This window comes from Oreochromis aureus, linkage group 23 (genome assembly GCF_013358895.1).
Source record: "Oreochromis aureus strain Israel breed Guangdong linkage group 23, ZZ_aureus, whole genome shotgun sequence".
Lineage (NCBI taxonomy): Eukaryota > Metazoa > Chordata > Actinopteri > Cichliformes > Cichlidae > Oreochromis > Oreochromis aureus.
Genome location: NC_052963.1, coordinates 36,699,991 through 36,716,960, shown reverse-complemented (window position 1 = coordinate 36,716,960; position 16,970 = coordinate 36,699,991). Strand labels below are relative to the sequence as shown.

The 16,970-nt window shown below is 40.5% G+C and overlaps 2 protein-coding genes across 5 annotated transcripts in view; one reads left to right on the top strand and one right to left on the bottom strand.

The window, feature by feature from the left end:
• Nucleotides 1-209: 209 nt before the first annotated feature.
• LOC116331103 (putative claudin-24) lies at nt 210-869 on the bottom strand. The gene has a single exon (XM_031753670.1). It carries the CDS (start codon nt 867-869, stop codon nt 210-212), a length of 660 nt encoding a protein of 219 aa, XP_031609530.1.
• A 1,784-nt stretch (nt 870-2,653) lies between these two features.
• wwc3 (WWC family member 3) overlaps nt 2,654-16,970 on the top strand; it is a 45,213-nt gene continuing 30,896 nt past the window's right edge. Inside the window, exons 1-2 of one of the 4 annotated variants that reach the window (XM_031753585.2) lie at nt 2,654-2,735; nt 4,199-4,441. In XM_031753585.2, coding sequence (XP_031609445.1) covers nt 4,296-4,441 — 146 coding nt within the window. In that variant the 5' untranslated portion in view covers nt 2,654-2,735; nt 4,199-4,295. Of the gene's footprint in view, nt 2,736-3,418; nt 3,512-3,784; nt 4,442-16,970 lie in introns of those variants that run through there. The other 3 variants (XM_039606846.1, XM_039606848.1, XM_039606847.1) reach the window with 3 other exon arrangements.

The following is a 16,970-nucleotide window of genomic DNA, read 5'->3' as shown; positions in this document are numbered from 1 at the left end:
GATCGTCTTATAATGTCTGATTGTGCAGGTGAGTCGTGTAAAAGGGCTGAAACAAGGTGTAAATGTCACCGTCTTTGATCCATTTTTTAAAATAACTATTACACCGTATGTTGTCTCGGTGGTTTACATCATTGCTGTAAAGCGGTCTGACGTGCAGTTCTACAGGTGATTGTGTTGTGATTTCAGTCTCTACACAGGTAAATCATCTGTTAAACGTACTCTGTGCGCTTCCTGTAATTTACACCTGTGCCCATCACCTGGTACCGCCGCTGCAGCACAGGCTGAGGCTCCACCTGAGAGCACGAGGAAGAGGTGATCAAGATCACGCCGGCAACTACAAGGAGAAATCCTGCTGCCCAGCCGCAGTACAAAGCGTCTCCAAACTCCCACCGAGGCACCACGTCAGGCACTTTGTCATCAAAGAAATGCATCACTGCTATATGTGCCATATAGGACACTGGAATCAGACACAGAACCCCAGAAACCATCCCGAGCACCCCTCCCGTGATGATTAAAATCCTCTTGGTTTGTTGATCGCTGTCCTCTTTACAACTGTGGACCAAGTCGAGTCCGGGTATTCCCACGAGAATTCCCAGCATGCCCACAGCGAGGGCAGCACACATGAGGATGCGGGCCAGCTTGAGGTCTGTGGAAAGGCCCAGCAGGCTGTCATAAGCCCTACACTCCATCCCTCCAACGTCCTGGACCACGCATGTCTCCCACAGGCCCAGCTCGTAGCTCTCCACAGGCAGCAGCGCAGTGCTCATGGTCAGCCACTGCGGTAAGATAGTGGTGGTTAAAGCGCACAGCCATGCTCCAACGTAGACCAGCATCCCCAGCAGCTCCAAAGCGCAGGCGCACGTGTCCATGTTTCTCTCCCCCTCTTCCTGGCCTCCACGCTTGACAGAGCCACAAGAGTTCTTCTTCTCCTTCTCTGGCTGCACTTCAGATGGAGAGGCCTGTCGCTGTGCAGTCGGGACAGGAGCTGCTCAAAACACCTGATAATTAGAGTTGACCGCTCTAGCTCTGAGGTTTGGAGCTCGTTCTCAAACAGTTCCCACTCAGAGGAGCACACATCTTCTGCTGCCGGAGGGAGAGGGGGGCCCACATGGCCCTCCCCTTTGTGGTCCTCCTGCGCTTGCTGCTGTGCCAATGGGCAGCAGGGGCAGAGGCAGAGATGGCCACGATTTTTACAAGACCATTCCTATATGCTGTTCCAAAACTGCATGCCATAAGGGATGTCATTAAATGTCAACAGAATTGTGTTTATACTGAGAAAAACAACAAAAAGTGCTTGAAGTTCAGTTTGCATCCTGCAGTCCAGCAATAACTGGGTACAAGCATATGAACAAGGTGCCACATACTACAGCAAACTCAGCTTATTATTTGCAAATGCTAAACACTCTTGTCATAAACTTAGTTGCCACTAAAGCCCTTCATCTCTGTCCTCAAAGGTTTTTTCCTGTAGCCATGAGTAGCCTGGTTAGAAAAACACCTCAGTGTTAGAGGATCATAAAGGCAGTGTTGCACAACTTGGCCTTCGAGTGATTTATTACCAGTGAAAAATGTTATGTAAGGACAGTAATGCTGAGATTTGCTGATAACCATTTAAGTTAAATTTAAAAATATATGAATATTTTTGTCATATTCCTCGTGGTGGGATAGCTGCTCACAGTCAGGCTGTCTGCTGCATGTGACTACATCTGAAACAACAGAGCAGCTTATTGTGTGCTCTCGTATGAACACTGCATGGTTGTGGGAAATGATCGTAGGAGGCAATAGATCAAAGCTGAGATGTGAGAAAATGTTTCCCGTTCATAAACTCATAGACAGCCGTACAAACCACAAACAAACACACAAACAGAAATGCACAGATAACATCCCCGGGCTGCCAAACTCCTCCTGCTCCAGAGAAGAAAACACTCAGCTGACTGCTGTGATGTCCTCACAAACACTTAAGGAATACCAAACCATACCAGAAACAAGCTTAATCTCAGCTTTAAAGGGACGTCTCTGCAGCTATAGACAAGCTACTCATGATGATCCTGGCCAAGAATGTCACATTACACATCCAACTTAATTTCTGTCACTGAAAATATGAAAAAGTGTAGTTGCAGTTCCCCTTCTTACCCACAGAGGCCGCCAAATATCCTTCAAAAATAAATAAATTGGCATGTGGTGGGGGATATTATTCAGAGTTTAAAAGAGTATTTTTTTAATACTCTGAGAGAGAGTCTCACCTAGTGTCTGGTTTTCCTGCTCCTCCTAATCCTCCTTCTATCTTGTTCTTCCACGGTTTTAAACTTACCTGGATGCACAGTGTTAATTATGCTGACCACAAAATAGTTTGTAAGTTTTGTAAGTGACCCCCTCCCCACTACTGCACAAAGAAAGACACACACTTATTGGAGGTATTTGTCCTTCTTGCTATGACGCAGCTGAGAAGATCCTGGTCTGTTTTAGTCATATAGTGTTTTATGTACCTCTGTACCATTCTACTTCTTGTGTTTTTTCATAAACAATACATACCTTATAAGTAATAATAAAATAACTTTATTGGCATTTATTTTATCATAGCTTATAAAAACTGTAGGAGCCATATGAGTTGCTCTTTTTTGACTAAGTGGGTTGGTTTAAATGGACTCACTGTATTGATGCACGGGTGTGGGGCGTGTTAGATGATAAATGTGGTTGCACTCACCTGTTCACCGCACCTGATGTTGATGAGCAGAAAGGTAGGGTGAGCATGAGGCAAAACTTTCTGTTGACTGCAGCTTGAGCGCAGCTTGAATGATTTTGATAGATTTTGATAGATTTTGACTGTAACTTTATGTTTTTTGTATATTTGTGCACTAATTGATGCCATAGGCCAAGTTGTAATTTGGCATAGTAATTAGTGCAGCCATTGTGAGTTGCAGTCATTTGTTTGTGCAGTCTGTGCATTTGTTTAATAGTTAATCCCATGTGCTGATTTGTATATTGGACAGTTGCATGTGGAGTAAAAGGAGCAAATGTTACAGAAGTGTATTTTATACGTTTATTGTTGCGCGTCATCTGTGTCCTCATGTTTAGCCTGCCGCGGCCTTTGGTTGGAGGAGCCGCAACAAAAACCTTAATTGTAAATTTTTAATTTTCACTCGCTGAAAATGGGAGAAACCAGGAGGGAATATAAGAAATGAGTATTTCAGAGGGACCTCTTAGATTGACCAATTTGGAGACAAAGTTAAAGAGGCAAGCCTGAAATGATTTGGTTTAGTACATACAATACTATACTAGTATAGTATGTAAAGTACAGAGGAGGTATAGTGGATATATTGGACAAGCATGTTAAATATGGAGCTTCCAAGCAGGAGGAAAGGAGGAAGAGCTCAGAACATTCATTAATGTAATGAAGGAGGACATGCAGAGGGTTGGTGTGACAGATGAGGATGCAAAGGAGAGGGTGAGATGGAGGCAGATGATCTTTGGGAACAAAAGGGAAAACCTACAAGAAGATAGTTGCGTATTTTAGGTAATTTGGATATATTTTAATCTACTTTTAGCTACTTAAGTAAGAATGACTGTAAAACAGTTTAAACGCCAGGAAGTTGATCTGGGTGGCCGGTGTATGAGCTGTTGCAGTACCAATTAAGGCCAAGAGGTGGCGCAGCTGCACCACTAAAAACGGCTCTTTCAAACAGCAGCGTGTTTCCCTAGAATTTATATTAACATTATCTTTTTATAACTGTCTTATATAATAATAACTTTAAACATTACTGATTTAAATTTTATATACACAAACAGAAGCTACTCTTGAGAAACTTTAATGAGTGAATCAACAGGTTTGTGTCGCAGCGTTAGCTAAATCAGCGTCAGTTAAATCACAGCCGTTAGCTGAATTAACATTAAAATGAAATGTTAAGTTTATTTTATACGGTGTGTTTTCGCGGCGCCGTGAAGCTTTAATGAAAGTGTTGAGCTCTGAAGTTTCCTCATTGGACAGGGGGAGCTGGCTCCGTCGTACGTATGCTAATCCGCTCCCGAATATGGACACGGGGAATGAAATATGGCGGAGAAAGCGAACATGGAGAAACGAGCACTGAGAGAGCCCCGCCGCGCTGATTTTGGAGGGTTGTAGAAAGAAGAGGAGGAAAGTGGATGTACCCCCGGTGGGACTTTTTCCAGTGGAAAGTTTTGTATCTGCGTCTCTTTTCTCCAGCGCGTCCAGGTCGATTGGCTGTAATGCAGTGAGGAGCGACTTTTTCAGGGGGATAAAGCAGGGCAGGGGGCTGCAGCCCTCTCACCGTCTCGACGCTATGCCGTGGGTCAGCGGCGGAAAGCGGAGAGAGAGCTCGGAACTGCCGCTGCCCGCGGGCTGGGAGGAAGCCCGGGATTACGATGGCAGAGTGTTTTTCATCGACCACAACACCCGGCAAACTTCATGGATTGACCCCAGAGATAGGTACGCTTAAGGCCCTGAAGTAATGTTATTACACACACTCACAAAAAGTAATCTTAATACAACGAGAGATCTTTATAAACTGACATAACTCACAGGAGAGCAGGGGCGTTTCCAGGGGGGGTTTAATGGGGTGGCACGGAGGGACCGAGAATGAGCCAGGGTTGGCTCACTGGAAAATAATTGTAGAAAAGCAATATAGAAAACATAAACGAATTACGAACCATCCTATTCCCTCAAATAGAAGCTTTTATGTGTAAAATGGCTCTTCACATAGCCTGAAATTTTCATTCAAAGCTATTAGATTAAGTTTCACCATCAACATATACTGTTCTTCTTCTTAGTTTTTTGTTTCCTAAAGAAACCTACAACTTTGATCACAGAGAATATCGTCCCCCCCACATGATACATCCTTAAATTTTCTTTCTTTCTTTCTGGTTATTTTTATTTACTACATTTGGCCTTATGGTGAACCCGTCAACTTAAGATTTTGTTTTGATGCACTTGATGATAGTAAGCTGTTCTGTATGCATTTCACGAGTTTAGTGCTTAGTTCTAGACTAAGACAAAGATTATTAGCACTGTGGGCACCAAAATTTCTTGTGTAGTATCTTGTTGAACTTAAGAGATGAACTTGGAGACTAAAAGGCATATAAATAAGGAAAAGTCAATGAAATCGCCTCTTCCCCTTCCGATTACTTAGGAACAGTGTGATGTAGTGAAAGGATGTTTCTGGGCTTTTTGTTTGGTTTTTTTTTTAAATGGGGTGGCACAAAGCAAGAAGGGATTCACAGGAAATCAGAAAATATAATGTAGACAGCAAATGAAAGTAGAAAGCATTGCAGATCCCTGTGCTCTAATACAGTTTATGAGAGTGTGAAAATGGTTTGATGAATAACTGTTTTCCAAAACGGATGTGGAATACTGTTTCTGTTATTTTCATTTAAGTTTATGGTTGACATATAGCCCAATATGATTTAAAGCAAGCTCTAAAATTTTCCTACCTTTAATAAATGTCCTAGTTTTCACATTTAATGAACCAGTTTACAAAAAATAGAACTGGATAGAACGGTCTTAAAATACAGGTGAACTAAATAAGTGGGTGGGTCTGCTATCATGTAGATAAACAATTGTATTTTATGCTTGTATTATACAATACTTGTAAAAATATAATTACTTTAGTATTTGACTTGGATTTTCAGTCCTCCCTTCAGCTGGCAGTTTTTATTGGGAAACACTGAGTAAGTAATAAAATCAGTGCAGTTTCCATATAAAGACACTGAGGATTTAAAAGTTTTATCATTAAATACACTTAAAGTACCCAGAATCACAATTATTCATTTAATAATTTTTATAACACTGTAATATTGTAGCTGGAGATGATTTTAATTACTTTATTACTGTTTGATAGTATGAGCTCTCCTATATTATTAGCTGTAGATTTTAAAATCGAATTATATTTGTAATATCGTATTTACATATAAAATAGAGTAAGGGTAGAAAGTAGAATAATATAGAAATAAAGTAGAAGTATAAATAATAAATGTACTATGTTAGACTATAACACTGGTCCTTTTCATGTTCTTGTAAAATTAACAGTACTCTAGTCCAGTGACCATGGGGGCTGGTGCCACCCCGTACCCCCACTTCTGGACAATGCCCCTGTTGGAGCAAGGTTGTAATTACTATCAGAGGTTGTGTTTTGGGGATAAGTAAAGTTTAAGTTTGGGACAAGCGGTCACAAAGCACTACACACAAGAGGCTAAAATAAACATGAACATTAGGTGCCCCCCCAAAAAAATAAGACTCAGTAAAATAAACAAGTGTTATTTACTTTAAAATAAGTAAATAACACTCAGTAAAATAAACAAGTGTTATTTACTTTAAAATAAGTAAATAACAATTCAATAAAAGAGTCTTCAACAGAAGACCAGTTTTTGACTGCTTTTTAGAAGCATCCACAGGGGCAGCTCCTTTATTGTGAGGTTGTGGTGAATGATGTGGCCACAGTCAATGATCGTCTGAGGTTTGGGAGCAGCTGTGGGCCTCCACAGCTCCTACAGAAGCTCCCTTACAAACATGATCATGGTCTAATGATCTGACATGTCGGTTTAAACATGAAATTTAACAGTTTGGACATAAAATTAGACAACAGCTCAGCCTTTCTATTGTTGCAGAGGAGTTGTTTTTGTCCAAGTTAACCCTGTCAGTGTGGTCACCTGAGCTATTTATCTGTCCCTTCTTCACTTAGAAGAAAACCTGTTGTGTGTGTGTGTGTGTGTGTGTGTGTTCGCATGTGTGTCAAACCTCAGTCATCCAGACTCATCAGTAAGCCCTGCAGATTTATGACTTCCAGTGACCTGAAACATTCCTGGCTCACACACCTAATACAGAGCGCCATTGTTATCCAGCTCCCCTTTCCTTTCCACACAAAGACACCTCCTAAAGACCAGTCAGAGAGTGAAGAGCTGCTCTCAAGTTTGTCATGTCCAGCCTTCAAAAGATGACAATTTTAGTGTGTGATTTCCACTGCATGGAGATTTCAGCATGGAGACTAGTAGTCGGACATGTGCTTTAAACTCCAACTCCCAGAAATCCTTGTGAAAGTATGTGAGGAATGCTCGCTGGGCCACTGAGAAAGCTGCAAGGATGTGCTTTTTGCGGGGACTAGGATTTCACCAGCCCAGAAGCAAGCTCAATCAGGCATTCAAAGCAGACTTTGTTGTGAGATTACTGGGAATTACAGCAAGTATTTTAGCTCTGATGTATTATGAGGGGAAAGGCTCAAATTCACAAAAACAGAGCTCAAAGTATGGCGAGTACTAGTGTACATTTTACTCCAGCAGTGGGCTTCTAGTAGCTGCATGTAATCTAGATAAGAAAAACCTGATTTCCTCGTGAGTTGATTAACCATTGTTGTTTGCAACTGATAGCAGTTTCACAAGCTCTTATAGTCGTCAGCATTTGAGGGAGGGCCTTCTTTAGTAAGACTAAAGAATGTTTTCTGCATTTGTTCTGGTGCTACTCTGCGATTTACAGGCTTTCTCATTTGAGGAATGTCTTCTGTCACCACCTGATACTGACTTTCCAATAAATCAAACCTCCTGCTAATGAGCAGCAGATACAAAAAGGTGTCAGCTTTTCTGTCAGGGTTTTAAAAAAAAAGCAGATAAATGAGGCTGCATGCACATTTGTCAGGAGCAGAGATATGAATGCAGAGATAAGAGGTTCGTAATTTCTCCTGTCAAGTCTCGGTTTGACAGCTGCTCTGCTGAACTGAAATCAAAGGATGAACATCAGTCATTGGGTGTTGAACCCCTGAGAATCAGCTTATCTGCTCTGTCCAATTACTTTTTTGTAAAGTCTTGGAAAAGTTTACTTTCTTAATGTTAATATTTTTGGAGTTACAGGATCTGAAAACACACTGGGCTGGGTTGAAATTTGGTGCTTTTTAGTTTGTTTGTTTTTTCCTGCATTTTTCCTCCTAACTTTGTAAATACAAGAGACAACTTTTTAACTTTTCAATACCTTTTTATGACTAAAAAGAATGCTATTTTTAAAGAAAAAATCACCAAAATTAACCCACCTTTATCTATTTGAGGTCCTGTGATTCTGAATATATTCATAGTCTAAAGGTAAAATCTATGTCTTCATGTCTTGAAAATACAAAATTATTACCCCTGCGCCCCATCTTAAAAAAAAAAAAAAAAAAAAAAAAAATCTGCTGATTCTGAAGGGGTCTGGAGGGAACTTCTTACAGCAGGGTAATTTTTTTGACTCATTTGTTTTTATAGGACTTCATCATGAGATCTGGGTTTTACCTGAGGCTGCTAAATGGGGAAAAAAAAATATCAGCCAGACACTTAAAAGACAAAGTATGTGATGAGATTCTTTAGAGGTGTTGTGGAATTATAAAAATGCAATAAATGTAGTCAGGTGAAGACTGTTTGTCTGTTTAACCCTTAAGCCACCAAGATAATGGCCAGAGACTCAAACTGTCTGTTAATTGAGCTGTTTTCATCACTTGGAACATTAATTATCTACCTCAGGCGTTCTCCAGCAGTAAATCTTTCTACTCTGCTAGGTGCTTACATCAGAGTGTGAGTACGTGTACTAGTGATAAAAAGCACTTAGAGTGAATAAAATAAAGTACTGTATGTATGATTGGGTGGATGTAGCTTGTATTGTAAAAGCATTTTGGGTGCTTAGTAAGAGTAGAAAAGTGTTATTTACATACCAGTCAGGGGAGCGGGGTGGAGGTGGAATGCTCTATATTTTGGGAATAATATGATCTGTTTTACAGAAAACACTGGCCTCAGATTTGATGTTTAACTCCTGGCTCTCAAGAAACAGAAAGTACAGTACAGCAGCTTGTGTGATCTAGTGTGTTGCTCACCAGGTCTGCCTGATGTGCCTTGAGTCTGCTGACTCGCAGAGAGGAGCGTCAGTAGTGGATTATCACTGCTAATCGCTAAAACAGAGGCACCATTGAAGCTGGAACATAATTGTCAGTGATGATCACGATGAGCTGTAATGGCGCGGCGTATCAGCCAGAGGTCAAGTTTGTTCCTGCGGGTATGGGTGACGTCGACAGCTGAAGATGGAGATGTTTTGGTTAGATGATGGTGTGTGTAGTGACTCAATAGACGGACTTGCCAATGCAGTGCACAGATACCTGAGAAATTGAGGGTTTCTCTGTTTACTTTGGTATAGTAAGTAAGTATAAGGTAACACAGACTCATTGCTTTCAATGTACAGCTCTCAAAAATGAGCCTTTGGTGGGTGACTGTGCACGTTTGGTAGGCATGTGGTATAAAAATGGCAGTGTTGCCTGACTTTACAGAAGTCTGTGCATTTTCATGTTGGCCATTCCATAAACAAAGATGTATTTGAAGCTTGAATAAATTAAACCCATTTACAGAAAACTTAAAAATCACCATCCAAGATTTTTTTCTCCCTTGATGGAAGGCCAAAACCTCAGTGGTTTTTAATATGAAGGAAAATCCCTGAAGAAGGAAATGCTTCATGTGATGATGATGATGGTATGAAGACGATGCAGCTGGGTGGGCTGAAGATTTTCAGACTTTTGAAGTGGTATAAGATGACTGATGACTGATAATTAACTGACATTTCTTAAAGGTCAGCGTAAATATCAACAGAAAAGTTCGAGGTTCCCTAAAACCATGCTGGTGTGCATGCAGGAAAACCCTGATAAATGCGGATTAATCATAGGGAACCAGGAAAACCCCTGACTTTGCAAGCAGCTGAGACCCCCTCAGAACTGACGGCCTTAATTTCTGATGAGGGTTTTTTTTTGGGGGGCTGACGGTGGATACCTCAAGCTGCTCTCGGCCAGCTCCTGCAGATAAACTGAGCAGCTCTGAGGGGCTTTTTTTGTTGCTGTGGAATGAGCGTTATGTTAGGCATGCCTACACTAATGCCTGGGGGCTCTGCTCGCTCGCGGCCCCAGACAAAGCAGCAGAACAGAGGCAGTTCCCACGTGTCTACCTCCTCCTCTCATCCTGGGCCCTGTAGGCCTCCTTTATTAGCTCTGTTATGCAATGGCCATGGCCGGCCTGCCGCTCAGCAAAGGGAGGCCTTTATGCTTGGTCACAAAGCACATCAAATTCAATTATTCTGGAAAGGGTGAGCTGTGTTGCCAGCACCGAAGGGTTATTCACATGCGCTGAACCCCGCTGTTATTTTGCTTCCCCCAGTGTTTTCATTATGATGGCTCTTTTTTTTGTCTTTCGGTTGCGGGAGGTTGCGAACATGTCATTGCTTGATCTGGTGTCATTTTGCCCGTGTTCTTTTTCATGAGCAGACAATGTGTTTGTCTTCAGCTTTCACCTCACTTCTTCTGGAAGTGCAAATACTTTGTCCTTCAGCAGTTGGTGCTGCAGGCGCCTTTGACGTCCAGGTTTCCCAGCTGACTGTCCTGTGGTGTGGTGTGTGTTTTTTTTTTTTTTTTTTTTTTTTTTTTTTGGGGGGATGATTTATTGCAACAAAAACAACAACAAAAACACTCACTCGTAGCTTAAAGCCTGCTTTATGTTGTTCCTGAATGTGCTTTTCTCTGGCAGCTTCAGCCATCAGTCAGATGTGTACGTTGCCAGTGTTTTATGTGTATATTGTGAAGAATACTACCTAAACAGGACATGCCAGACTCAGTGGACCAGCCTTCAGCTCTGGGTGACCATTGTTTTTTTTTTTTTGTTTTTTTTTTCTTCCTCTTCCATGCATCTGCACAATTCTTATTCAAAAGTGAAGAAAAATGCTGTTGACAACCTGGACTCTGTTTGTTTTCTGTGCTTTTACAACTACAAAAACTACAGTTTCTCTGTTATTATATTTTAACGGGTCTTCATGTGCTTCTGGTTGATTTGAGTTATTTTGAAACTATTTATAAAGCTTTCAAAAACATTAATATTAACAATTAAGCATAAGACCCAGGAAACCCCAGCAGAACAGGTAATTCATTTCGAAGCAGCATTGTTTTGTTTTTGTTTTTTTGTTTTGTTTTTTTTTTTTAAAAATGTAAAGCGTGTCTATCTGCTTGTTAAGCCTGACATAATTAGCTATTTCCGGGCATAAATGCTCCTTCAGTTCCCAAAAGCAAACAAACACTGAAGCACCTTTGACAGTTAAAAAACGATCCACATTTTTTCAGCTCCAATAAAATGATCAGTATGGCTGTTCTCCCAGCTGTTACAATAAAGTTTAACATCCAGGCATGCAAGAAAGAGAGTTTACAAGACATCTGAAAATCATATATCATGTTCCTGTGCTGCACTGCTACAACTCTGGACGTAAGCAAAGACTGAAAACTGACTCCAGCAAAGGTTGAAGGGATAGTGAAGTTGAGCTGGCTGACATTATGATGTTCTAGCTGGTGGCTACCTACAAAGCTATCAGTAGGCATATAGTAGTGTAGGCGAAACAGCATCCTGTCTAACAGGATGTTAGTCATTCTTATGACGGTGCGTGGTTTGGATTACGCACTATGAAAAAGGCCTGATCCTAAGCCGTGGTGTTCATAGCTGTAGTAAAAGCCTTATTTTAAAGAGTACTTGTAACAAAATGCTTGAGGCTGAGAATGATGACTGAACTGTTTGGGGGAAACAAGAAGCAAAGCAGTAGAGCAAGTTAAAAAGACGAGAGCCTCATGAAGGCAGCGCTTAGACCAGGAAACAGGGTTATGACATCATCGCTATATTTTCTTAACAAGATTTATATAAAGCAGTGGTTCCCATTTGAGGACCTGAAAGACTCCACTGATCAGGCTGTTTGACAACCACTAAATTACAGTCGCTGATGTCATTTCTAAAACCCAAGCACAAATAAATCATCTAAAATCAGTCTGATGTTAAATGACACAATAGTTACCATTGACAGTGGTCAATAATAATGTGTAACATTAATATTATGCTTTATAAGATTTCAGAAGTATTGTAATAAAGAGTCATTATGCTAATTTCCAGCTCAGTATTTTTATTATTGGACTCTATTGAGTCTAATAGAATAATTCACAGTATATAAATGAAATGATCTTATCACATACTGTACCTTAGTGCAAGGCCTCCAGTTCATCCTCAAGCCACTTTAGTGCCTCTTTTGAAACCAGTTTTCTTCTGATTGGCTGAGAAGATGGGTTGGTGGGGATTTTGTGCTCATAACCAGTTCTATGATGACCGTATTACAGGTCAAAGTTTGGAAAGAACTATTTGAAGATCTGTTTGGTTCACAGGGATTATTTCAGCATATGGTAAATTTATTATTTGAAATTTTAACCACAACAACAGGTTATGTATGATAGAAAATAGTGGTCCCCCTTAAAATTGTCCATCTATTTTTTTTTTTTATAACATTTTTGCTTCTGTCACACTGAGGGGAAAAATACAAAAGCTTAAAACAAACAAAAAAGCCCGTAATTTCACAATTCTGCATCCCTACTAACTACCAGTTAAACAGTGTTCATCCAGCTGTATTTCATTGCAGTATTTCGCTGTCTTCTTTAGCAAACTACTATCTTGAGTTTGCGAATACCCCCAAACTCTCAATAATTCATTTAGAGCATGTTTTCATTAAAAGAAAATGTGGAGATGCGGTGCTATATGCCAATTTTGAATTGAAGCTCCAGATCAGATTGTGTTGCCCTCTTCATTTTCCTTTTTAAATACGCCCAACAAATGCTCCACCTTGCTTCTATCTCATATAGTATTGGAGAGATGACAAACAGGTTGCAAGCCCCCCAAAAAAGTGCTGTTGCCTCAAAAATTCCTTTGTGTTAAAAAAGAAATGTGAAAACAACTTTGGGAGGACTGTCATTTATGCCCAGACTGTCAGAGGGGTCTGGTGCAGCGTTTCACAGTGAGGCCTGAAGCAGCTGGCAGACAGACGGACGCACAGACACCCGGTTCTCCCATTATGTGTTGAAACTTATAGAAATAGGTCTCTATAAGTAGCCTAAGATCCCCGTCTCTGTACACATTTAGACAGCGCCTGAACACATGGACGGGGCTCGTCTGCTGAAGCTGAAAGCTAAAAGACTGTGTAGCAAGGCTTGGAGGGCTTCATTTTTATGAAACGGGGCTTTAGCTTTAATGTCGCCTTAGCTAAAAATGTTGAAGTAGCTCTTTCTAATTACAGCTCTGAATACTACAGTATAAATGAAGATTTGGTAATGCTGTGTTCTTAAGGCCGCATCTGTGTAATCTCCAGGTGGTTGCTGGGTGAAATCGGTCTCTTGGCATCTTTCACCAAATGGTATAGTGACCACCAAGTAGTCAACCTTAACCTAGAAATGGAGTGGTTCCATTCCATTTGTAGGTTAAAGTTGACTAGCTAGGTCCAGAAGAGAGGCACAGAGGAAAGCCAACCTAAGATTCACTTCCTTTAAATTTTCATGGAAATTCTGACCCACATCCTTTACACAAAAATCAGCCCTTGGTACCTCTAACAGCCTTAGAAACAACAAAAAGATTTAGGAAAGAGATTATTTTTAAATTGCCTTACTGTCCAGTTGAACGTTGGTAGTAAAAAAAAAAAAAAAAAAGTTTAATACACAAACAAAACCTGCATGCATGCACCTTTAAATCAGACCACAACCCAAAGTGATTTACATTTTTCCCCCAGTGTCACACTTGGATGCAATGAATAGCCTTTATCTTTAAATCCATAAGGTTGGAAATTTCACACCGGTGCTGAGAGTGGACCAGGTGGTACAATCGGTGTGTTTCTGACAACTCCATTCTCTGGTCTTCTTGCCAGTACCACTGCTACCTTTAGCCGTATTTCTTTTCTTACATTTTCTAGATCTCATCACTTGTTCATCAAATGTCTTACTAAACTAGGCGGCATTTCATCAGTCCATTTTTAACCAAGTAAGAAGAGTAAGCTGAAGTGGTGTCAAAGGCTGAAAGCCTGGAATAATGAAGAAATGTCTCTGCGTGGCGTTTTAGGTTTTCTTAAGACGGCAAACACAAAGAAAACCTGGTTATGTTGAACCAGAAGCATAGTCCAATGAGCAGTGCTTGTTGTGCAAAGATCTCTCCTCTGGTCTGATTTGTAGACTTCAGCAGTAGGTTTGTGGGATCATAAAAGTCTTTCAGTGGCTGATTAAGTGTTTCGTGATTCTGATTTGATTCTTCTGCTGTGGCTGACTGGCTGTTTTATAACATTGCTGCATTTATAGTGAACCAAACTGCTTGGGGCTGTCTGTATTAAAAAAGTTGGCGTAATGAGCTGTATGTTTTTTAATTTATTATGAGCTGTATTATGAACCAAATAAAAACCGGCAGCAGCAAGAGAGCCTTTGAATTGTTGTTAGCTTCTTGAAAACATGTGGTTGTCAAACCTTAGTGAGCTCATTGTGGTCGAGCTGAAGGATAGTAACCCAGATTCAGGGTATTAAATCCAGCTTCTGAGGTCCCGTAAAGAAATGTATGAAGGCAGTGTTATTTTTAGTGGAATGCGCAGACTTCTTTCTGGAGAATTTTAATTGTTGCAGCTCCGAAACAAAGGCTAAGAAGCTGGTGGTGATGACCCAGCTAGACGTGGTCCGGTGGCCCGGACTTCAGTTCACATGCCTTTCCCATGCAGCAGGCCGTCGCCGCTACAGATAGAAATATCCTCTGGGACAATCCAGGATGGCACAGATTATTCTAGAATTAGCAAATGTCTTCAACAACTAAATATATTTTGCTGAGAATTTGCGGTGCACGAGCAAGCCCGGCAGCATTTCATTCCTCCACAGCTGAACATGCTTGTCATTCTCGCAGCCTCTATTTTTTTCCGTTTCAGATATGTCTCATTTTCTGTTTCCGCTTAGATTGAAAGAGGATCCTGGAGAATGCGTAATGCTTTAGAACAAACCATTAACCGCTGACAAAGCTTCAACATGCATGCGAGTATTTTTTTTTTTTTTTTTTTTTTTTTTTTTATAAAATGTTTGCGCTCGTTTATTTCTCGTCTTAATACTTCTTTGGTATTTTTGGTCATTCTTTGTTTTCTTTTTCATTTCTGGAAGAAAATGGCTAATTTTGTGACAAGAACTATGTCTATACCAATTACTTTCTATAGAGCTTTTCTCACATATATTGTTCTCCTGAACATTTCTAGACATAAACCAACACAGGTCCAAATGTCCAGTGCAGTCTCCATGCTCCATCCAGACAGTTCCCTCGCCTAAACAACTTTGGGTATTTCCAGTAGTGCGAACACATCTAAAGTCGGCCTTTTTCTGCTGTTTGCTTCATGTAAGAAAGTGAAAGTATGAACTTTATCCAAACCTGATTCTCCTGATATTTGATTAATACTCATTTATTTGTTTCCAAAACCTGAGGTGATGAATTGAGATTTGTTAGTTTGATTTGTATTAAGATTAAGTCAACACAAAGTTTGGAACTGGAGAACAAACCATGACTCAGAAACTGGAAATGAAGGATTTTTGACAAATTGTTAAAACAATGGCTCCTGTTAGTTTTACTCAAAACATCCACAAAGTAAAGAGCTGATGTCTGCTAAGTTTCATAGAACCAGTCCTTGGTCTACAGGAGTCCTGTTGGGGGAGGATGAGAGGATGTAGTCATCTCAGCTTCGAGATGAGTTAATGTCAGCATTACTGCTCAGAATGGCATTCCTAAAATACTGATGTTATGCACGTATACCCCTACTGCGTTCACCTTCATAATTAACCTTTTTGCCGTGCTGACAAACTGGGCTTTATATGTGGCTATTAATGTGGTGGTTATTAGTCTAATTCATCATTTGGTCATTTTATCATTTATGTACTTTTTGTTTTAGTTCTTTAATGTCTTTGGTTTTCTTTTTGTTACTAGAAACTGTAGATGAGAATTGGTCTGTCTGGCTAAACGTGGTACATGAGCTGCTCAACTTAACAGGCAATTCATTTGTATTTAAAGCCGAAAACCTATAAGCAACCAGTTTTCAACCTTATGTTAAAGCTTGAGGAAATTTAAGGGGGTCACTTAGGTTGATATTTATTTTTGGGAGATTTTGGATGTAGTTAAAATAATCTGTTCAGTACTTGTGGAGATATTTCAGTCTGGAACAAATTTGATGGACAGCCCAACCCATAGACAGATTTTGCCATCCAGAGAGAGACACTGGCTAAAAACTGCATAAAAGTCCCTGAGAGCACCTGCTGTGCAGGCAGTGTAATCCTGTAGCAACTCTAAAATAATCCTATAGGAATATGATTATTATAGAAGTAAGTGCTTGGGCCTAAAAACAGCCAAACAGTATCAGGGTGGGTAAAGCATCCCGTTGGTTGTCTCACACATGCTCTGCATCCCTGAGTGCAGATCTCTGATGCAGTCCATATCAGCGTCCTAGTAAAGTTTGATTGCACCTTTCAGAGCAGTGGAGGTCCTGTGTTCTGCCTCCTGCACCATCATCTAAACCAGTGATTTTCACACATTGTGTGCCCATGGAGCACCAAAGGGGAAAACCCAAGTGAAGGCAAATCTGTATTCACATCTGTGCCAAACAAATTCTTGGTCACCAGACATTAGGCTGCCGTCTAGACTTTCCTCAGCTTCAATCTGGGACAAACAGATTAATGTTTGTGATAAATGTTTCACTGCTTCAGCGTTGGTGAAACGGGAGCTTTACTGACCTCTTGGAATTCCTCATAAAGTGTTGTTCGGTGTTGTGAACGGTAACTACTAGCTACTGGTGAGGGGAGGGGGCGTGTGGCTGTCAGCCAGAGGAGGCAAAGACGCCACTGCTCATGTCAGTATTGTTGGAAATGAGCATCTAATCCAGTAGTGATAGTAATTTTCAGTATAAGTTAGCATTTGAGTGATTTTTTTTTTTTTTTTTTTTTTTTTTTTCTTCCCCCCCCCCTTTGGAACAACCCTGTTTGGCTACTGTAAAAAGTTGGATTGCATTTATACTTTGCAATAAGCTCCACTATCATGTTTGTTATCCACTGCTATATCAGCCCATTTAGCACAATCAAGCAAACCATCTCAGCCTCTGTTTCAGATCCAGTGGGGTTTTTGTTGTT